Genomic DNA, 24,162 nt, shown 5'->3' with positions numbered 1-24,162 from the left:
TCCATAATTTTCATTAATAGAAGGTAGAGTTCTGGAGAACTTACGGTGGATACAAATAATTGACAGCTATCTCACTACTGCCTTTAAAGACTATGTACATACAGTGCATGTCTCAATTTATTATTACTTAAGGGGTCACTTTAAATTCAGGCAATCAAATTACATGCTAGGCAGAGGTGTTTCACAATACATGGTTAGTTTTAAACAAAGCCTAGTAGTGAAATAAAAAATTCACTGCATAAAACTTGAAGCATTGGTAGTCGTTGTCTATATGTAACTAAATACTTCAGCCACTTTGGGAGTTGTTTGTTTCCATTTTTTGACTTTTAAAATCAGATGCAGTGAAAATATTTGCTTAAATTAATTAGGAGCAAGAGAACCAGCTGTAAGAGCAGATCAACCATTAATATTACTGTGTCCAGTGGGAGAATGCATAGAAATTTTGATCTTTTTTGCAAGGCTATGCTACTAATAGCCTGGCAGAACATTGTTACGGTCTTCTGTTCTCAGCTAGAAAGTTAATTTGGTGATTTTAAGCTTAGCTGATCGCTCAATCACACAGAACTGTGACGAAGGAAGTTGGACAGAAGACAGAATTGCTACATGTAATTTCATTCTGAGTCTAAGTTTACAACATAGGAGTATTTTCAATTTTTATATTTTGCTGCAAGTGGACACAAAAGTTTGTGATAGATTTCCACTCCCTTTTTATTCCTTGTATCTTTATTCATGGATTTGCTCTGAGTAGTTACTAAAGCAGTTTTCACTGCCTGCCTGCTGCACTTATATAATGAGAGAATTTGTGTAAATAAAATTAAAATTTTAATTCTTTGCTTCATAAATATTGCATAATATATGAAGATCTTACAATGCTGTATCTTTTCCACTTGAGCTTATACCTGTGTGACTTGATTGCTGAAAATGCCAATAACACATTTAGATTACTCTGTTTTGGATCTCTGTAATTTCTGAATGGTAAAATCTGGAACTGCTGAAATTTCTTACTGTTGCATTTTTATATATATACAGATATATGTGTATACACATACATACATACATGTATGTATGTATAGTATATAGTATATAGTATATAGTATATATATACATACTACTTCAAAAAAATTTTATATATTTCCTGTATGTGTATACTTTACTAGATTTTTGCATTCTAGGCTTGCATTAATACTCAATACCACCTTTAATGTGAGATGAGTAATTACATAAATAATGGTAATTGAGTTATTTAAACAGTGTTGAAGTGCTCATAGAATAGATGCATTATCATATACCCTGTAATATTCAATTGTAGGTGTAGTACACAGAAATCAGAAAACATGGATGTGGTAACCTGCTCTGGAATACAATCTTCTGCCCCTTACCTTCTCCTTAATTATAAAAAAGAAGGCAATTATAGACTTCTCAACCTTCTCTTCCCTTTCAAGAGCTACCTACTGAAATTATTTAATATCTTTTTTAATCTTCTTTTTTCCCTTAATACTGTAGGAAATTACGTCCTAAGGACAGAGCTCGAAAAACATTGTGCTTATGTCTCTACTTGTTCAGCTGGGAAACACACAATTCATGTCTGACTCTCTTTTATTTGCTTTCAGGTAACATTGCTTTCCTTCCTAATTGAAACAGAAGTTTCATTCCTTGACTATATTAAAGGCGGGTATGTGATTAGCAACAAACCTTTCTTGTTTTCACAATTTGTTTATGGCTCTCAATAGCATCTGTAAGGAGCTGTACTATTTCGTCATTTTAGGGGCTGTACTTTCCTACATAAAGCATGCAGATAGTTACTAAGTTAAGTTATGGAACTTTACTTATACTGTTGGAATTGGAGTTGATACTAAAACACTGAGAAAGAGTGACTTCTGATCAGCCAGAGAAAATTTGATTAAATACAAGGGAATTATCTATATATTATTAAATTATTAAAATGCTGCCTGTTTCTTCCAATTATAGTGAACTGATGTATTTAATATTGGCACTTATTTAGAGCTTTTCCCCTTCAAAGGCATTTTTTCAATGCTAATTAAAATTTATAACATTTGATTTCTCATTTATTGTCATTTTTTCTAAGGAGAAGTAGAGACAGAAGTGTCAAATGTCTTGCCCTAGAACATGCCTGGAAATGGGATCAAATCTGAAAAATTCCTGGCTCTTAAATCCCTGCCAGAACACTGTACTTCTCTAAAATAATGGAAATTTGTTATGCATTCCTGGGCACTTATTTTTGGAGCATAGACTCTGCATATACATTCCACATGTTTTTAAGAGCATTGATTACCTGTGAAGAAACAAGTTCCATTTTTTTTGGGTTGTTTTTTTTTTTTTTTTTTAAGTCTTCAACCAGAGTTCAGTGGAAATAAAAGTCTGTGCTGTGTTTTGACAGTACTATATAGGGTTTTGCCTTTGGTCCCAACAGTGGCAGTCCTGCATTCCTGTTGGGGACTTTGACAGAAGCTGAAAATGGCCATCCATCCATGTTTACCAGAAATTTCTATTGACTGAAGTCTGTGTATGCACAAATGCATGAAGAAACAGTCTTGCCTCTAGTGCAGCTGTTTCCTTTGAAGTGTGCTGTACAAATCTGCCATGACCATCCTATTCCCCATTAATTGAAAATTCATTTCTACCGAAAGAGCAGGTATAAGGAACTGAGGAGTTGAGGCTTATGTCTAAATTTGAAAATTATATAGGGGCTGTTTATGAAATCTTTCCAGGGTGGTCTATCACATTCCTCACTGAGAGGTTACAATACAAGTATATCTCATTAACTGCAAGACAGAGAAGACTTGTGATATTAATAAATTCCATTTCATTAAAAAAATTTAACTATTTTCTGCTCGTTTTACAAAAAAAGTAATATCATTCAGTGGAATGCTCTGTGTTTAAAAGTATGAGCAGTAATACTTATTTAATTATTTTATATAGAATCTTTTTTAGTGATTCATACAATTATTTCTATGTACATGCCAATGAAAACTGTAAAATACTTGTGTAAAATCTTACCTTTCTTTCTGCAGCATATGCAGTTACATAAACATGACATGAGGCTCATGTCAGGAGGCTCAGACTCAGTTATTTTCTAGGCTTCTCCCTTACTTTGTTTGTCTCATTTAGTATGACTACATATCAGTTAAAGTCCAGTTGACAAATATTTGAAGGAAGGGGAAAAAGAAGATTTTGTCATTAATCAGTCTGTTTTCCCATCATGTCCTCCTAAACTGGTTTTTAAGTTCCCTCTTTTTCTTCCATTTAGATAGGCAAGAGGTAGAAAGCAGTGATTCTGCAATTGGCACAATTGCATATTTACTCTTCCATAAATGGGTGCTTATAAAATACTTTATGTTCAAAAGTTTCATTGTAATTCATTTGAGGTGTTTAGAATTACTGGAGGTGTCATGGAAATCTTGACAGCTTTAAGGAATTATAATTACAGTATTGATATGTGTTTTGAGTCTGCATCTGTTTAATGGGGATATTCCATTACCACTATCATCTATATGACTGTTGTTTTCTTTTCAAGACCTTTGGAAAATGAAATAGAGGTTTGTCCACAAACTCAGATTTTGTTTTACTCCATAAGACTGGATTTTATAGCAGTATGGCAGAAAAGAGGAGGATGTCTCTTTTCCATCTGAATATTACATCAAATAGCACTTTCTTAATACCTGACTTTTCTTTATATCTCGATACTTAATCACATATTTTGCCACACTGACCTTCCCACATTTAAAGTAAGTATGTTGTGCTAAAAATAATGTATATTTCCAAATCACAGCCCCCAGTTAGTAACATATTCCTATCAAAACCTCTCCAAATATATGAATAAGTGCAACAATGTAAGGGATACAGTCTTGGAAAGGAATGCAATTGAATTTACAGGAATGACTATCAACTCTAATTTAGTGTCTATTTTTTTTTTTTTTTTTGTCTGGAAGAAAGACCAGAAGCCACAAAGCTCCAAGACTTAGTGGACAGAAAAGATATTTCTGTGCAAATGTTTCTAGCTGGTTTGATTTATTGGAAAAGGTAGTTATTTGTAAATCAGTGAAATTCAGGAACTGAATCCTTTTGCAACTGGAATATCTTATCATCTCTTCTGTCCCAGATTACTGGAAGATAAGAGGAAATCTTTTCCTCCATCATGTTAAAAGCCTTACCTTCTTCCAGGTCTTTAGAAATGACCACTCATACATTTTTTAGATTCAAAAGGATTTGGTCACATATTTTTAACTGAACTGTATTGAATCATTGATGGTCAAAACGGAAATTCAGATCTCCTTTCATGACAGCTGTTTTAATCCAGGCAGTACACTATCCACTGTAATGGGAGTCATATTTGCTGTTCACAGGAGACCTGGCATGAGAAAGTTTCAAAGCAAGAGCTGCCATAGCTAAGTATTTTGGAAGCTTTGCCATGTGTTTTTTGTATCCTTGGAGACTATCAAGGAGTAATAAAACTATGTAAGAGGAAGATCTTGAAGAGACTTTATTGGAAAAATCTTTGTCTGTTGTTACAGCATTTGGCTCAATAAGCATCTGTAAAGGGGAAATTATAAGTGACACTGGGGGTTTAGATGCCACGGAGAGGATGCAGCCTCTTGGTAGAATTAGTTACTCTGACAGCTCTGTTGTACAGTTCTGTGCAGTAAGTGGTCCTCAAACCTTCAACTGCTCCCCCCTGCTGACAGACCAGCTGGTTGTCATTCTGAAGCCACAGGGGGAAATCCAGATTCCTTTCAATGTACTGGTTAAAAAACTGTAATCAAGCCTAGTCAAAAACTACATTCAGGCTTAATTTGTTCCCTTATGTATATCGGTACTGATGGAACTCTTATTAAAAGATGACAGGTTTCATTTTGCTCTCTCTGTGACTGTGAGGATTGCTGTGCCTTTAAAGATACTTTCTTCATTCTTGTGGTATATAGGAAGATAGGGTAAAATCACCTGTACACTTCCAACTACATAATGTATTTCTATACCAACTAAATTATGGCAGAGTAGTAGTGATCTATGCAGCACTGAATCCATAAGGCACATTGCTTTGTTTGGGTATTCCACCTTAGTTGGGAGAGGACATCTTGCATGACCAGGGTTAAAATATGTCCAAGGGAAAATCAGTATTACTGTTAAAAAGAATTAATGATATTTATGGAAGTTCTTGCTAATTATTTAGGATTTTTAATAAACAATGAAAAAAAGAATGATGGAGACAAGTAACTGTTTTCAGTGTGTTAATAAGTTAGTGTTGTGTACCCCTTGGCTTGAACCTTATATGAGTCTTTTCAGTGTTTATTTCCTCTATTAGAAAGTCAGTGTCCTACTGTTTGTTCACAAATGATGTTACCATCTCTTGTTTATTTTTCTCCATAGCAGTACCACTATTAATAAGCTTTGTGTTTGCTTTTTCTGCAGAACCCAAATCAATTTCACAGTCGCTATTGATTTCACAGCCTCCAATGGTAAGAATAAAAATAAACATACTGTGTGTGTTTGTGCTGTGTTCAGTTTTAAGTGTACATATGTGTTTGTAGCAGTATTCAGCTGGCACCAACTGGACTTGGGATTCCATTTTGCCAAGGAACAGATGAGAGGCCAATTCCTGTCTAGGAAAGCAGGACAAATAGAACAGATAAAAGTTGGAAAAGCTACATACAAAATTTAATAACCAGAAGCTGTTTAGCTGTTTGCAAATATTTGTGTAGTTATTATTATTATTATTATTATTATTGTTGTTGTTGTTGTTGTTGTTGTTGTTGTCGTTGTTTGGTTTTTTATAACTGCTGGGAGAAAACTTGGAACCCATTAAAAAGGGCCAAATAGTTCCAGGGAGAGTGAGGCTGAAGTGGGGTGAAACTGAGATAAGTTGTGATCCTCTTCCAAAGCTGCTTTCAGAATGTCGTAATACTTTTGTAAATTTCATCTTAAAAGTGTATAAATTCCACAAATGTACAAGTTTCTTGCTGCCTTTTCAATGCTGAAGTACAGCTACTTCTGCTAAAATGTATTTAGAACTACTAAGAAACTACGCTTTTAATATTTATTCAGAACGCTGCATTTTACCTGATACAACTTCTTATTTTTAAGAGAGAAAATTCTGAAGTGATTCAGTTTTAAAGTAAATCTGATCCTTGCTTCAACAGGTAACCCTTTACAGCCAACATCACTGCACTACATGAATCCCTATCAGCTGAATGCCTATGGCATGGCACTGAGAGCTGTTGGTGAAATAATTCAGGACTATGATAGTGATAAAATGTTCCCAGCTCTAGGTTTTGGAGCTAGACTTCCTCCAGATGGAAGAGTATCACATGAATTTGCACTGGTAAGTAAATAAATATATACTTCTAAAATTTCTTTACTACAACAGAATGTTGGGAGTTAAGTTTGTAGTCTTAAGCAGTTACTGGACAAGTAAGGAACAGAGAATGTGCTAAGTCTTCTGTGCTTACTCTAAATAGCTGTTTCAAAACTTTTCATCATAGTGAAGTTATTTCGCTTGAAGTTATGGAGAGAAATCTGGAGTCAAGAAGTCCCTGTAGGCCAAAAATTGTAATAAAGAAAAATAATGATCTTTAACCTCAGCTGTAGCAGTTTGAGAAACAGATGCTTTAAAGACTTCAGACTGAAGCCAATATCTCTAAAGAAGCAAACGAATCATATGCCAAGATAGTATCCCATTATTATTCTTATTATTCTGTCTCATTTTCTGGGCTCTCTATCTTTACAGGCTGCTAGTTCAGAGACATAGGGATATCTAAGTGGACTGATGAGTTGATAAGAACAAATCTGAGATTGGTCCATGGGTCAGAAATTACAAACCTAAAATCTACCAGGATTTGCCAGAAATGTGATGCTTGTGACTGGTGTTGGTGTTTTATCTACTTGCTTATTTTGAGGTTTTTGTTCTTCTCAGGGTAGGATAAATTTGTCAGAATTATAGCAAATGTAGGTGTATCAGGGGAGTTCTAATCAGATAGCATCAAAGACATGGCAGCAGATTAGTGACTGTGGATGTATATTTCTTCTGTCAGCCTGTGCTAGAAAAGAGTGCAACATATCTTACCTCAGGGAAATGTTTTCCACATAGATAGTCATTTAAAACAGGTGCAATTACTCATTTAAATTGCAGACTTTGGACTTTGTATAGAAAGCCCAAATATATTGATACATCTTTCAGTTTTAAGGATATTTCTAAAATTAATTCAGTTACTTTATGAGCCATTGTGATACTTCTACAAGAGAAAAAGCACCACATACATACATACATACATACATACATATACATATATATGTGTGTGTGTGTGTGTGTGTGTATTTCCTTCCTCCATATATGCACATATATAGGTGTCTCCCACGTAATGCTTAGCAGTGTTTTCAGCTCTCTCTTTTAATGTTTTAGACAAATTCTATCCAAAATCCCCTTTGATTGTCTAGATTCTCAAGCAAGTATATGTTGCCTCAGACTGAGGTACTGGCACACTAAGCCAATGAGATGTTGGCATACGAAGGAGGGTAGGATGATTTGAAATGTTTTGAAGCCTTACATAGATCATTTTCTGGCCTGACATTGGTCTGGAATTCAGCTTTTATGTTTGTATTGCTATCTGTAAATAGGTATCCTCATTAAAGAGTCATTACGGAGATAGGTAGTAAAATGCCTACCCTAAGAATTTACAGTACTAGCCATTTTGTGGGCTCCCAAATAGTAAATTCCTTTCTTCAGTTGTTTATACCAGGTCAAAAATAATATTTTCAATGCAGAAATATCGGGCCAAAATAATGAATAGTTTATTGTTTACCTTACACACTTATAAGTTTATGAACTCAGGATCTGGCTATCATTTTTTTCACATTTTTAAAAGAATAAATCATAGAGCCTGAACTGTGCTCCTAAACATGCTTCCAGATTTACATCTGACCTGTAATTCATACCTTAAATCCACACGGGGAAATGCCTGTTACTGTTGTATGTGTGAAGGAGAGTTTAGTTACACTAAAGGTGGTGTTTATGTCTAGGAGCCAGTCCTAGAGATTCAGACTCGTACAACCTCCTTACCTCAGCAGTTAACACTCACAAGCAGATGTGGCACATACACTGGGCATTTGTAGGATCTCTGAATAGATCCTTGAATGCTTAGGTCTTAGCCCTTTAAATATGTATGCTGGGTAGTGTTCATTAACCTATGTAATTTTTATTTCATAATTACTTATAATGATTAATCATCTCTTGTTTTTGTTAGAATGGAAACCCTCAAAATCCATACTGCCATGGAATTGATGGTGTAATGGAGGCATATTACAGGAGTCTAAAATCTGTACAGCTTTATGGACCAACCAACTTTGCTCCTGTAATTAATCATGTAGCCAGGTAAGCATCACAACAGGTGCTGTGCAGAAACTTCTTCATGTCAGAATAACTGCTGCATATAAAAGGCTGACAGTTACAGAGAAAAGTATTTGTTGACAGTTGTTTTGTTTATTCAGTCCCATAATTACCTTGTGACTTTGAGTAGGTTTGAAGACCATTTGCTGGTATTATGCCTAATTTAATTGCTGATTAAAAAGAAATGCAAGTGATCCAGTTGACCAGCCTGAGTCAAAATCTTAGCAGAAATCATAAGGAAAGAACATTTTTGTCATGACATGTTCCTTTTTTGTCCTTTAGAGCACAGAATTATTGCTTCTCAGCTAATACATGCACCTATGAAAAATTTTTATAAGCTGTGAGTTTTCTTAAGTATGTGTAGTTTCTCTAACCTCTGAATGTCCCAAACGTCAACAAAATCTTCCAGGTCTCTCTGTGCCAACAATTCCCAGCTGGTAGTGGTACTTTTAAGGCAGTGATACAGCTGTCACCACTGGGGAGCCATGGTGCTGTTATGCAACACCTCATCTAACTTCTCAAAGTAAAAACCTTCCTGTGCTTATAGAAGTTTCTTAAGAAGGATAATGTTGCCTTATTTTGGCAGACAGGATCTTGACTTATAATCTTGAGCTCAAGACCTTGGCAGTATAATACCGCCATGAATTTATATTGGAAAGTGATAAGGCTTAGGTGATTTGCTGAACAGATTTTATTTTATTTATAGACACAAAGAGCTACTGGTTACAAAATAAACAAGTAGGGATGTGTAAATCATTGTACTGGTAATGTTTTATTTATGAGCTTGCAAAATAGCTAATTTTAATAGCAAGAGATATTTATGTTCTATCTGGTTTGCTGTTGTTAGTTCTACAGACCAGCGGAAAATAGTTTGCAAATTCTGTGGGGCGAAGAATTTTCTGTGCCCTCGAGCATGGCTAGATAGCTGATTTCAGCTATTTATTGTTAGAGTTTGTTGGTTTTTCTTCAGATCATACCATTAAAATTATGTATGTGTATTTTACATTGTTTGTCATTTGAGAGTATCTGTCTCCTTTAATCTTTCCTTTGACATGATCTCTTCAGTAGCAGTTTTCCATGTATGTGGCACTCAGTGTCTGCATTAGCCACATTATCTGGAAATCTAACCCAACAGTTTTTCTGGCTCTTTCTTTTTCTTCAGAACTGGTCATAACAGCTGAGATGCCTGATCCAGAACTTGGCAATTTATCTCAAGCCTGCTGTTCATTGCAAAAAATTGAAATTTTTGATCCAGTTTTGGCATAAAATTAATTCTTTTTCTCACCAGTTGTTTTTCAGGAATATTTGCCAACTTTTGCAGAATAACAGAAGACTGTTCACCAGTATTAGTAGTCCTTACACTGAACTTTTGTCTAAATATCAATTTGTTGCAAACTTTGGGAGCTCCTCCTAGTAGCAAATCATACTACATTATAGTGGGAAAGCTACATGTCTTCACAAGGATTTCTACTGCATGATCATCCCTAGAGCAATCTATGTATCAGTCCAGTTCTCAGTAACACCATTTTCCTTCAAGGTTCAATTTCTTGATTATTCTGGTGATACTCATAGACATGGTACTGTCCTGCAGTTACTCTTTGAACCTACTTTCATCCTCAAAGAAATTTCTTCTTTCCACATCCCTTCTACTTAAAAGAATGCCTCTGATGAAATCTCTGTAACCAATGTCAGATATTATGATCCTGTTGTGATCTTGGTATTCTTTGGATACTCTTTAGGCAAATAATGACTTCTTTATCCTTTCCCCAGTTAGAGAGTTATCTAAATTACACCAGATTCAACTTAGTGTCATCTCCCATCTCCCTTCCTCATGTAAGATCTTTTTGGTAAAAAGCTTTGGAGATTTTAATCTGTGAAAAATTTGAAAAAAACTAAATTTCTGTTCCATTTCTTCAGTGTAGATATGTAGACAGTGTTAAGTGCTCAGGTAGGATAATAGTGTTTATTTTACTCTCTCATCATACCTTGTCAATGCAATCATCATTGAAAAGTTTATAAGCAGTGTGGAAAAGGGAGATAAAAAAAAAGTTTCTGTTTGGCAGTGAAAACGTGTTCCGTGGTAAGTCTTGCTAATGTCAATATTTAACTATCAGTCCCTACTGCCGTTGTGCAAATAGGTGATATCCAACAGGTTCACTGCTTGTATGGCTTCTTTACCCATCTGGATCCTGGGGAGAGGGTGGAAGATACTGACGTTCTGTTAGTCAGTTGTGCCTTTCTCCAAACTCTTATAAATGTTGTGGCTGCAGCATTATTTATCAGAAGTACTTGCTTGCCAATGCACTGTGTTATCATCAGAGGATTTTGTAAGTATATGCAAGCATCATGGCCATCATTGAACATACTCTGTTCAGTGAACCAGGTCTTTCATATTCAGTGACCAAAAAAATAGTGAGTTATTTGACAGTCATATTAGGTATTTGGGCATGTATTGAAAAGTATTCCTGTGGCAACTAATTTTTTTCTTTACTGCTCTCTGTACAACTCACTGCAAAGTTTCTACTTCTTGACTTCTTCACAGCACCAAGAGCCTTGATAAAAGTAGGAACTGTAGTGGCTGGGAAGCAGCAAACAGCTTCCCACAAAAAAAGTTCTTCTGTTCAGGCCATCAAATTTAGTGAGGCTGTTTGGGCTCACTTTCTTTCAGGACTTTGCAAACCTTCAAAAGCTGGTCATTTTCAAAGAGTAGTTGCTTCTTGGGTCCTTTGACTGAGGTGGGAATGGCACTGGGTGTATTTTATCTTGCGTTCCTGTACAGCACAAGGAGAAGCCAAAGCTATGTACCCTATAGGTAATACCTATTAAACAACTTAGGCTTTCTAACATCTCATAATTCTATAAAGCACATTCTGTCCCTACTCCTTTTGGTAGTGGTGCAGTTCCCATTTTTCACTGATGCAACATATACAGATTATCGATATTGTATTAGTTATGTTTTTTAAATATTCTCATTTAAAAGTATAAAGCCTGGGTTAGTTATGAATGTCTTTACTTTTGAAATTCACTGTGTTTTTTAGTCCTTGATAGTCAAATTTTACAAATACAGCTTGTTTTCATATTAATTCCTTTTGTAAATGTTTCTTTACTATTATAATTTTGGTTTTTCCTCCCTTAGATATGCTGCTTCAGTAAAAGATGGCTCCCAGTATTTTGTTCTTCTCATTATTACAGATGGAGTTATATCTGATATGGCTCAGACAAAAGAATCCATAGTGAATGTAAGTTTTACTGAAAAATTTAAAATAATGCTTGTAGGAATTAATATTTTAGGCAATAAAGTAAGTGGATTAATACTTCAGGCACTAGATTTGTTCCATGGGTACCCATTTTTACCAAACAGGAAAAGTTCATTATGCATAAAGATGAAAAGAAAGCAAAAATTGAACTTGACGTAATTAGATAGTGTTCTGTGGTAAGTTTCTCTAACACTGTATGTCTGTATGATTTTGCTCATCTATTTCGTGCCTCCTTCCTCATGCACATGCCACCATGCAGTTTTGCAAACTCTCTTCTATCTTTCTCATAATTGCAGTCAGCTTTGATCCCCCCACCACTTTCTAAAAACTGCTCCCAACTTTCTGATCCTGAATGGCAAGCATACCAATCATCTGATTCCCTCAAAATAGCCCCCTAAAACTCTATAAGTTCCTTATTTCTTAGTTTCTGCATTATTTTCAGTATTTTTCTCTTCAAAACTGCCATGGGTGTAGGTAATATTCTGTATTATGAGCAGGTTCTATTGTGATTTGCCCGTGGGAAATTTCAGTTAAAAGTACACACAGAAACACTCCTAGACATGGCTGGAAAAGATGTCTACGAGTAGTTTGTAACATACCACAGTGGATCTAGTTAACAGCAGAGTGGTGAGTTGAAAAGCCTACATTAAAGTAATTTAGCCTCATGTCCAAGTCAGTAGTTTAGAATTAGGTGTCATAGTTTTGAAGACCAACTTTCAGTACCTCCTGTAGAGATTTAATGCTGTTTCAGTTCGTGAGGTGCACATGAAAATGCTGCCCCAGTGTTCTGCCTTTCCCTGGGGACCAAGATGCCCTCGAGTCCCAGCCTGCAGCACATAACACAGAGTCTGTGTAATAATAAGCTTGGAAATTCATTCTCTAGCCCAGACTAGAAGTTTGAAACATAATTTCTTTTAGATGAACTGCTTTTAGGTGATGAAAAGACTCAGTGGAGAAAAAAAAAGAGCAGCTCTTGATTCTGACTCACCCTTCCATTTGAAGTCTGTGCATAAGAGACCAGTGAGTGCAGTTGGCTGATACCTTGCAAGATTGATTCATTTGCCACTAAGGCATACAGAAAACCCTTGTTTTCAGGAATAGTTCATTTCAACAAATAATGGCTGTTAGTCTGCAACTGTCTGGAAACACAGCAGATATGCTGTTAGCTTGGAATGAGTGGAAGTTTGGGAATATTTGCTGTCTTGGTTTTTTTTTTTTGAAGATGCCTTAATTTTTCTGCATGTTTCTTGAAGTGTGAGCACAGTATACCATGACAGAACTAATTAAATGCTATTCAATAGCAGTTTTTTCAGTCTTAATAATATCCATAATACTAAAAAGGGCAATGATGTCCAGTGTAACTTGATGTGTATAAAACTCAGAGTATATTTCAATTTTAACATTAATTGTGCTTTTATGCATCTTTCTCATTACAGCATATATGTCAGACACATTCTGTTTTATCAAACTTTTTAAAGGTTATGCTGTCATTCAGAAATGCTAACAGTTAAGCTTATATGCAAAAGTTTAACTCTGTCTTTATGCTGTCCTTGCCACTTACTGTTTTGTATTTCATTGTATCACAATTCTGTGTCTGTGTGAGTAGGAATCTCTTTAAAGGATACTTTCTTTACAAACAATAACATTCTAGAAAACAGAAGGTTCTGTACTAAGAGATCAGAAGGTGTCCATGTATGATTTTTTTGACTAGTGTATGCTCTGTTTAATGTTTAAAATGACTGTAGACATTTTACAGTTTATTAGAATATCTCAATAAGCAACAGAATTATCAGAATTATCTCAGTAAGTTGTCCGCCCTGATATTTGCTGAATGTTCTTTAGTTTTAGTTGATACCTTCTTAATCAGAGGCAGATTCACATTATTTCTATAAACTGATGCTACTATCAGGGCAGAAGAGTCCAATATTTAAGATACTGTCTTTGTAATTTTAAGGATTTTACAGAGTTTATTCAGAGAAAACCAGATATCATCTTTGAATGAAAAAGAAAAGTAAAATTTAAAATCTTACCACAGGCCAATTCTATATCTTGCTTGTCTGTGGCATGGATGATCGACTAGAGTAAAATGTCATTAATGGGATAAATGTAACATACATATTGCTCAAATAAATTATTTATTTTCTTATAAAAATTGGTATAAGAATGTTCAAAATAGTGTCCCATAGTTGCAAGCAGCTGTGTAAGATGAAGAAACAGCAAAGCACATTTAAATGTCTAACCTAATGTTATTAGATACATATTTGCAATTACTGTCAGTTTACAAAAGTTTCTAGGAGAAATTTGTCCTCTTAGTTGTCATATTAGTATTAAATGCTAACATAGTTTGTTGTCATTAATTAGCATCCTATATGATTCAAAGGCTTGGTAATGAAAAAATAAAATAATCATGTTCCTTTCTATCTTCATCCAAGATGTTTTGTACCATTTACGCAGACAGTTTACACCACTCAACATTTTAGGGGGAAAAATTGTTCTTTAAAACATAATTTCTGTATATTTTTTGTTGACTTTGTTCTCAGATCTCCTATTATTGGCATTAATGTAATGCATTAAACCTCTTTTTCTTCTTCTTTTGAAGGCTTCAAAGCTTCCAATGTCCATAATTATAGTGGGGGTAGGACCAGCAGAGTTTGATGGTGAGTGTTCTAGTGGTTTTTCTGATTTTTTTTATATCTGCTTACAATTTAGTAATATGTAGCTTTTCAAACAAATATTGGTCTTTAAAATAACATTATATGAAGCCAGGAGCGAGTGCTGTTGGCATTTCCAGCTGGATTGATTGATTGATTGATTGATTGATTGATAACTTGGTGTGATTACAAGCTACCATGTGGAGCTGTGTAGCCCCCTCAGGCTCTCTCTTCAAGTCAGAACCATATGGGGGCTCAGCATTTACAGTAAAGTAAGTATACTCAAGAAATGTTAAATTTCTTCAACACAAATATTTAGATGCCTTATGAAGTGTCAGTTGAATGGAAATACTGATCTTACTGCAGTAATAAAATCTTGAGAGAAATAAATACATTTGAGGTGATCTGGATTAAACAGGGTTTCACTTGGTAACAGAAGTGAGCCCTACTGTTCAGCAGCATTGACAGAATATTACAGCAGGAAAGAAATTACCAGGTTGTTTACATATTCTTTCTATGATATTCTGGAACACCATTCCCTATTGTAATAACTAAGCTGCTTCCATTATTTGTATTAATTTATTAAGTATGTATCACTGCACTCTGAAGTGTAGACATTGTGTGTGTCTGTTCCTCAAAGTCCTAAATAATTTCTTTTTAATTCTAGTACATCTGGTTAGACAGTATGCCTTCTGTTGTACATGAAATATACTTAGTACTACTGCCACAGATGTTTAGTGTTCACTAATGACTGTACATGTTAATTTTTGTACAAATACTCTAAATGTAGGAAAAAATAGGAAAAAACAAGACAAATTATTTTAAGTTTATTTTATTTTATTACAAGCATTATTCTTATGCTGTTTGGCAAGTGGTATAGTAGTCACAATTTTAAGTATCTTATTCCATGAAGAAATTTTCCAGGTGAACACTTACACTTCAGATGATTGTATGCCACAATCAGTGGCAGAGAAAGGACAGTTTATATTCATAAATGCATGTGATGGAGATTTGTAAACTTCATTTTTACTCCTGAGAATTCAAACATAGTCCTGTGTTACTTACCATTCTTTGACCCCTCCATTGCGTTTTCCCTTTCTCCCTGTTTATCTAGTCCCTGGATTTGCCCAGGCTCCCTTTCTCAGTCAGGACATGTTCCTGGGGTGTCATCCCTCCCCCTTTCCTAAGTTGGGATTCTGTTTGTACTGCAGGATGCACTTTCCATCTTTGGAGCCACAATCCCAGTGTGCACTGCCTCAGTGAGATTCACCCTGAGGCGAATGCCAAGTCTGTGGTCCCTCAGTGCCCAAAAGGACAGAGGAATTACTTCTATTTACAGAAATTCCTTCTGGAATAAACAACAGACTCCGTGTCTGCTGTGCATGCTGAAGAAGTGTGCCTGCAGGAGGGTGATGTTTAGGGTGTCTGGACATTCGAGTGCCCCTGAAACTTCAGTTGTGCTCTAGAGAGACCAAGCTGCTCCTCTTCAGATCTCCCTGTTCCATAGATCTCCCAGCCCCTGGGGGATACCAGAGGGGTTCTTAAAAATTTAAAGCTTGGGTAGATGACACATACATTTGGCAGAGCTTTACTTAAAGGATGTGAGGATGACTGTAACAGGTCACAACAGAAACATTTTTGCCCAGTATTCTGTACCTGACATGGCCATAGGTAGTTCCCTAGAGAATGTTAAGAACAGACTAAGCAAATTTGATATTTCCCTGAATATTGGTTTTAGGTTGGTGTTTCCTGGGCAGGATGTGCTTTATGTCTGTTTTGAAATTTTTTAGTGAAACTCCTTCAAATACTTGTTCAGTCTCCTCGTTTAAACATGTGTATGTTTTTGCAACAGCATCATCAGGCAACGTGCTCTGCAGACCCACTGATTTGTTTCTTTGAACAAATATACTATGTTCAGCTTGGCTCCTGATGGTGTCATTTATACTTTCTAGTTCTTGCTTCAGAAGAACTAGGTTTTGAAGTGTTGGTTTCAGTGAATTTAGCCCAGTTTGTAAACCCCTGAGAAGCTGAGGTGCAGGGCTTTGGTTTTCATAGAACACACTGAAAGAAGGTTTGTAGAACTGCAGATCCAACATCTCAGCAATAATCTGAGATTCCAAATCCATCTATTTCAACACTGACAAGAGAGCAGGTACATCTTTCTACCTAGAGTAGCTTCCAGGTATCTGGACAACAGAGTTTTCCTGTATCCTGCTCAGAAGATACAAGAAGACTTGCCCAATAAATTTAATAATTCTTTTAAGCGCTCCTCATTCTGTAGCATTAGAAGATACTGCTTTTTCAGTGTGAATGTGAGTTATTACCTCTCTGTGCTGTATCCTCTGCTATCTTCTGTAACAATAGCTGTTGAAGACGAATTCTTCTCCACCTCTGAAAGTATATATATATTGCCTTACAAAACCAGATATACTTGCTGTTTTGAGAGATGAAAGGATAAAAACTTTGTCATAGTCTGTTCTTTTCTGAAGGCGACAATAAAGATAAAAGTATGTATTGTCACCATGAGAAAGTGCAAAACAGCTACAAAACATGATGTATTTTCTGATGCAAATGATTTTAACAGAGTTACATAAAGAATTATTGTTTTTTTATTGCTCAAAAGTGTAAGTTGTCTGAACTTTTTCTCAGTAAGATGATTTTATTGTGTACCTGAACTCATAGGGGTTTTTTTGTTTTTTTTTTTTTAAGCTATGGAAGAACTGGATGGGGATGTAGTGAGGATTTCATCAAGAGGAAGGTTTGCAGAAAGAGACATTGTGCAGGTGGGAGAGAAAATATATTTTCATAGATAGATTTTACTGTTCCTCTTTGTTTTGAATTCTCATTTCTATCCATATCCCTACCTTTCATTTTACCTTAGCACTGACATACTTTATCTTGAGGTGTTTATAACAAGCTCAGAAACTCTCTATGATAGCTCTAGCCTTTTTATAAGACACAGTAGTGGATCTGCATTTGTTAGGAAATGACCCCTAACTGGCAGGACATTGTTATAAAGTTTTGGTATTATACAGCTGTGGCAAAGAGTTAGCTATTGAAAATTTGGAGAAACATGATGTTTCTAGAAAAAAATGGGTTCTGGCTAAAAGTAAATCTTATATAGAGGCCATATTTCCTGGTAGTGGCTGAATACATTTATAAAATAGAGTATTTAAGTTGGAAGGGTCTTAAAACAGACATCTAGTACATTAAGTACAGGGCTGACTAAAAGTTAGAGCTTGTTAATAAGGGCATTGACCAAATGCCTCTTAAACACTGACAGGCATCCTTAGATTCAAACCTCGTCTTAGACCTGCCATTTCTTCTTTTTCCTTTATTCCTCCTATTTGTCAAACTTCATAGTGTTCACTTATTTTTTCCTCTTACTTATTTGCACTTATTTCTGTTCAAGACAAGTTGGTTTTGTATATTGTTGTTTAAGAGAATATATATAGAGGAAGAATAAGTGAGCCATATAAATAGCTCATACTACATGATAATTAAGGTCAGATAGCAGCTGATGAACTTTGGGATATGTTTATTTGTTTCCATTTATATCTGCAGCAACTGAAACTTCAAAATGTGTAATGTTACAAATACTGATACGTGAATGTTTAAGGATTGGTAACTGCTGGTGGATGTAATATTTCAATCCTAGGACATGTTCAAAACATGTATTTGACACCTGATTTTATAGTTTGGTGTTATTAGAATACAAAAATAAAGAAAGCTACATAAATATATGGAAATTAAAATGATCACAACTCTTTTTTCAGTCTTCTTCAGTCTTCTTGCATACTACATTAAAATTCCCTCTATTTTTTTTTTCCTAATGGGGATCAGAAATGAGCATAAGATGGCAGAAATTAAATTACCCTCACACTCTTTATGGATATACGTTAAAGAAAGTCATGGATTCCTGAATTCTAATAGTTGAGAAAGATACTTTTTTCATTTTTGCAACATACAGCGATAACAACTGATGAGAAAGTGAGATACCAAAACTCTTAGAAGAGTAAAACATGCTGGCTTCTTTGGTCATTGTTGTCAGATTTGAAAGTAGGGATAATGTAAGACAGCTGAACACGAGATAAGAAATTGTTTCTCATTTTGTCAAAGTCTTTGTAGTGTTCCTTGGTGTCCATATTGGGCTGGAGAGGGGCTGTCTGTAATTTGTTGTTCTGTAAATGTCAGTGCTTTCAACAGAGCAGTGTGTAGGGTGGACCCCAAAATAGTATTTCTGCAAAGCCCTCTGTGCCATGTCAGATTTTCTAAAGCTAATTCAGGTATCTTCTGGCAAGCATTACACTTATGTTTAAATGCATTTAAATATAAGCAACATAATTTCTCTAATAACAGCAGCCCAAAAAGCTTTAAAGAGCATAAATGGATAGAGTTCTAACATATAATAAACAAGATTTGTGAAAATGCTTTACATCAGAGATTATTAACCTGTGCTGAAAAAAAAAATGCAGTGAATACCCTTCTGTATTTCTTTGGAATTCATTGCATATCAGAATTGCAATAAAATGTTTATTTATTATTAATATATTTTAATCAGAATGTTGCCCCATGCCGTATTGAATTATCCAAGACAGTATTGTTTTGTGCTCTTTTTCTGTCTAAATACTAAAAAAATATTTACTTTATAGTCTAACTAACTAAATAAAAAGGGATTCTGTCGAACCATCTAAATTTGGTTTGACCTTTATTTTGTATCTAGCAGGCTGAAACTGATTTGCCTTTATAGAACTAACTACTCAAATAAAAAAAGTTTATATTTTTTGTGTATTAGGTTAATTAAAATTAACTAATGAAATTACCAATTAATTCTAACAGCATTGTGAAATATTTTGATTAAATTAGTACAGGAAAAGTTTGTTAACAGTGAGTCACTGTATATGTTATATTTACTACTGACTGCAACTCGTAAGGGCATGTTCTTCACTATTTCCTCCTCACTAGTAGGTATACATATTGTGGGACTGTATTATGTGTGTACAATTTCTTCCTCAGTTTTGCTTAATTTCTGCTCCTTTCTTTTCCTTTTGCCGTTTAAGACATTTTGGGAGAATATTTACTTGTAGTGATGCACCTGTTGTTTCTCCTGGGAATATTGCATATTAACCTTTTTAATTAAACTCTTAATTTATGGAAAAAGCACTTTGGTTTCTCTTATGCCTTTCATTCTATTCCTCTGCCATCTCCATGTTGGCTGTCCTTGTACATCTCTAGGTTTGCTTACCTGTCCATAGTTCCTCCAGCTCCTCTGACATTTCTGCAGTGTGAGGAGAGGAGAAGAGCTAAATCAGGCCATCTATGTTGTATAATTTCATTTCAACAATTAGACTGTTGAAATAGCCCCACTTTGCTACAGGAGAGTGGTCTGAGATTTCATGTCTGCAGACTAATGGGTAAAGTGATCTCTTAGGATGGGATACATGTTCTTTAACTCAGACTGCATGTATCTTTTACATAAGGGAAAAAAATCAAGGAGCCTGGATTGTTTCCTTTTTGTATGCCAGTAGCACAAGATTCTCATTAAGTATTATGAAATCCAAGCCAGGGCTGGGCAGGTAAATGGGTTAGGTGTTGAACATCTGGATATCACATAACAAGTTCTTTTTTGATCTAATAATTTTTGCTTAGCTTCTTTATGCATTTGTTAGTATCATATTAAAAGTGTTCAGGTGGTTCACAGTTCTACTAGGTATAATGCAAAATGGTCAAAAATTTGAAGTCATCCTTTCTGTTTGGTTCACTTCAGAGGTCAAAAAAAACTACTCAGCAAGTGCCAGAGTGAAGGCAGTCTGGTGGGTGGCCCCAGGAGCAGGGAATCTAAGCTGAGAATGGCTGAGACAAAATTACCTTCTTGCATGGAAAGGATTGAGAGATAACCCAAATATATCAGTGAAGCATGTCATCAGCCACCTGAGCTAGCCATGGCTCATGTGAAGGGTTTCACCCAAGTGAAAGTGTTACACTATTTCTATTAGAAGGCAGATCTATAAAAAATTGAGATACAATGTGTATTTATAAAATATATAACATAAAATGCAACGTATGTATATGTACATTAAAACTGTGTAAAGTAACATGTTCATGTACTCTAACCCCCTAGGTTAAGCTTTCTTATTTTAATGTTGTATGATAATATTGTAGGATAATAAGATAATACACCATAATATGTGTCTGCATAATGGCCTGAGTGAACATCTCTTTTGTTTTGTAGTTTGTGCCATTCCGAGATTACATTGACAGAAGTGGAAACCACGTGTTGAGCATGGCAAGACTTGCTAAAGATGTATTAGCTGAAATCCCAGAGCAGTTTCTGTCCTACATGAGAGTCAGAGGAATAAAGCCATCACCTGCACCACCACCCTACACACCCCCAATTCATGTGTTGCAGACTCAGATATGACTGCTCTGAAGTGTTTAGCATTTATCACAAATCTCTGGATGCAGCAGTAGCTTCTGATAACTTTTTGGAGCTAGAAAAGTTCTCTTCACATACCAAAATTTTCCTATTAGTTGCATAAGCAACTGGAAAGCTTTTAAATGCTAGGAGCAAAATGTTGATGTTCTGAGACTTTTTTTTTTTTTTTTAGTCCAAACACCCTAATTTTTTGATGTATTTATTGGAAGAGAGGAAGTACAAGTCAGGTTTTCAACTCAGAAGATTGGATCCTCTCTGAATACTGTGTGTATATAAATGTATAGGAATGCTATTACTCTGTATCAATGTTTACATGTTACTATTTTTAAATTTCAGTACTTTTATAACTATTCTTAAGAATAAAAGTTTGGAATATTGACTCATATGTCTTCTAGCTTGCAATAGTCTGCCACAAGATAACAAGAGAAGCAATATCTCTTTGAATGTTTGTCCAGACAAATACAAATGAAAGCTAAGGACAAATATATCTATGTGTTTTAAAGTAACTGAAGTGCTTCAGTCAGTTCTCAGTAATCCATTCATCTCATGTATTGAAAATTTCAACTCCTAAATGTGAATAACTTAATTGCATATGACTTATAACTAGCTCCAAACTGAGGGGGAGGTATGTGTATTTTTTCAGAGATTCTCCAATTTCTAAGTTTATCTAAGTTTACAGTTTTTTAAACTAACTACTGAAACAAATTAGAATAGTTACTTGCTATAATTAATTAAAGAAAATTACCTCAATCCAGAACTATCAGAGTATTATAGTTGACTCACTGAGCTTATTAAATCATATCATGCATTCCTTAAAGCACTGGAAATTTTGCATCAGAAATGTCTTTTGAAATTATTACAGCAGGTGTTTTATAATGGACCATTTTAAACTCTAAAAATTTAAAATCTTAACCTTATTTTTGTCTAGATTGCCCATTCAAAGGGATATTGGGTTTAATAATATTTGGGTTTAATATTGTCATTTAATCACATTTCCATTCAGGGTGCATGAATAATAAAGTTAATTAACTGGTTTAAAAATTGCACAACTATGTTGCTTTGTTCACAATTTTGTGTATGGAACTGCCCAAACAAATTTATTATATGCCTGTTCATATATAATTACAAAATGGTTTTGCATGTATATTTTGTACAAAATACAGTTTTGTGAGTTTGTGTCAGATACATTTTATTTAGAACTAATGGCCTTAAATTTCACAGAAATCCTGAAATGATTGTGAATTGCCTTCAGATACTGTTTAAACTGAATATTAATTTTTTTTGTGTCACAGTTGTAATTGTCTTGTATATGTAACTTTTTTCGTTGCATATAACCTGTTTACTAATTCTGTTTCTACTGTATGTTGTAATGTACAGTATAAAACTAAGGTGCATTTTTTAAGCATGAGAAGTTTTTTGCCAGAAAACATATCTTCAGTATTAATGGCATAACTATGTAAATGCAGATTCTTCCATTTTTAAATATATTTAACTTCCTTTAACTATTTCATGTGGGAAATTGCATTTTCCAAATAATTCTGTTAACAAAAACAAAAAAAAATCTTTTTTTGGTAAAAAAAAATCTTGTTTTATTTTTATTTTTAAACAGTTTTTACATAAATATGAACTTTAATTTTCTCACTAAAATATGTATTTCTCAGTGGATTGATGTTGCATGAGTGAAATTTGATACTTGGCAACTACAAATTTTGATGAAAGTGCATCATAAAGAGTAAGTTTAAATCTAATATATGGTGGTGGTGTTCTCCTTGCATCTTCTACATTTATTTTTTTCACAAACAGTGTTGGCACTTTTGAAAAAACTGAAGTTATATATGTTTCTCTTGTTTCATTTGATTAACAAATCTTTATGCTGATATTTGTGCTGGTTCCCAGTGGGCCATATATTCAACATATCACTAGAAGGACAGAAAACAAACTTACTCAGCTGAGAGTAATTTATTAGCTCTCATTTAGCCAGTACCTTCTATTAGTTAAAAGATAAATCTCAAAACTAATCTAGCAGTTCATTTAACAAGTGAAAGAACTTTTAAAGAAAGGTATTTTTTCATCGAAGTTATTTTGTCTATCCAGCCTAAGTACCAGCCTATTCTATTCCACACTGTCGAGGTTTTTTCCTTCTGTTTAGTATTGGGTTCTAAATATAGCATATTTAATGGAAAGAAATAGTTATGATAAGTGGACTGAGAACTCTAGTGGAAAAGGGCTCTTTCCAGGCCTGTGAGATTCCCTGTCTCTATGTTTGACATCTTGAATGTGTAATGTGTGAGACTCGTTACGTAGATTCACATATTAATTCTCATTCCAGTTTTGGGGTGAGCGTTAATGCTCGGAGCTTGAATTTCTCCAAAAGATCACCTACAGCCATTTTTACTCCTGGCTTTATTCTCAAGAATAATGGAACACAAAATTCTTATTCCTTCCCAAGAAATGCTAGCTGCTATCAAAACTTACTAACTTGCCACGCCTGAAGAGTAGCAGAGAGTATGTATGTTTACAAAAGGTAAAAGACGACACGTTATGTGACAAATGAGTTGTCCTGAGAGAAACTGTTGGCCTTAACAAAAGCTCTCTTCCATTGGCATCCATCTTGGAGTAGATATTTTCTTCGTAATACATGCAGAAAATTTTCAGGCACCAATGTTCCTACAAATGTGGTTCATGGAGTTTAATTAAAGAGTGACTCCTTAGTTTGATTCAGACTAGTGAGGAATTGTTTACTAATCTGGAAGATGAGACTGGTTTGATCTTGGTTACAAAATCGAATTTTGTAATTTTAGGCAAAGATGGAAAGCTATACAGTAGAATTTACATGGAATTCAAATCAGCTCAGTGGTCTACAAAGAGAATTTGTTGTGTGGTGCCACAGGGAGGTGTCTCTAGGAGATGAAGAGGATTCAGGAAGGTGGTATTCTCTGAGAAGTTGCATTTTGGAAAGCTGGAAATTCTTACCTAAGTAGGAGCAGATGAAATTCACTCCAGGATACTTAATAAAATGGTTGAAACCAACAGAATGATAAATTATTTATCATCTTTAAGAACTAATAAAAGGATACATAATGAGAAGTTACACCAATGCAATGGGAAACCTGGGAGCATAGTAAGAGGCTGTTACAATTGTTCCAGAAGTTCTTTAAAAAGAAAAATTGACAAGAATAGAAAGAATATGTAGCTATGTATAAATGTATAAGCAAGATATGTGTAAAAAAGAACAGAAAAACTCAAAAAAATTGATGACTGTAAAAGCCTAATGAAACCTCTACTAGAAAGGGAAGGAAAGTTAAATCAATTATATAACAAAAGGATGAGCATTTAGTCCATTAGGGAAAACCAAAATGCTCTTTTTTTTTTTTTTTTTTCTTCAAGCTTCACAGAAGAGAGATAATAATTGAATTAAAT

General features: G+C 34.7%; 1 protein-coding gene across 4 annotated transcripts in view; it reads left to right on the top strand.

The window, feature by feature from the left end:
- The window catches only part of CPNE8 (copine 8), a 70,958-nt gene extending 48,468 nt beyond the window's left edge, over nucleotides 1-22,490 (top strand). For 3 of the 4 annotated variants that reach the window (XM_053943445.1, XM_053943444.1, XM_053943446.1), the window contains 8 exons: nucleotides 1,611-1,672; nucleotides 5,428-5,474; nucleotides 6,156-6,337; nucleotides 8,256-8,383; nucleotides 11,535-11,637; nucleotides 14,255-14,312; nucleotides 17,016-17,089; nucleotides 20,539-22,490. In XM_053943445.1, the coding sequence (XP_053799420.1) occupies nucleotides 1,611-1,672; nucleotides 5,428-5,474; nucleotides 6,156-6,337; nucleotides 8,256-8,383; nucleotides 11,535-11,637; nucleotides 14,255-14,312; nucleotides 17,016-17,089; nucleotides 20,539-20,727 (843 nt within the window). In that variant the 3' untranslated portion in view covers nucleotides 20,728-22,490. Of the gene's footprint in view, nucleotides 1-1,610; nucleotides 1,673-5,427; nucleotides 5,475-6,155; nucleotides 6,338-8,255; nucleotides 8,384-11,534; nucleotides 11,638-14,254; nucleotides 14,313-17,015; nucleotides 17,090-20,538 lie in introns of those variants that run through there. The other variant, XM_053943447.1, reaches the window with a different exon arrangement.
- Nucleotides 22,491-24,162: the final 1,672 nt, after the last annotated feature.

Source organism: Vidua chalybeata, chromosome 5 (genome assembly GCF_026979565.1).
Source record: "Vidua chalybeata isolate OUT-0048 chromosome 5, bVidCha1 merged haplotype, whole genome shotgun sequence".
Taxonomy (NCBI): Eukaryota; Metazoa; Chordata; class Aves; order Passeriformes; family Viduidae; genus Vidua; species Vidua chalybeata.
The sequence above is the reverse complement of the archived record's forward strand: the minus strand, read 5'-3'. Positions and strand labels throughout refer to the sequence as shown.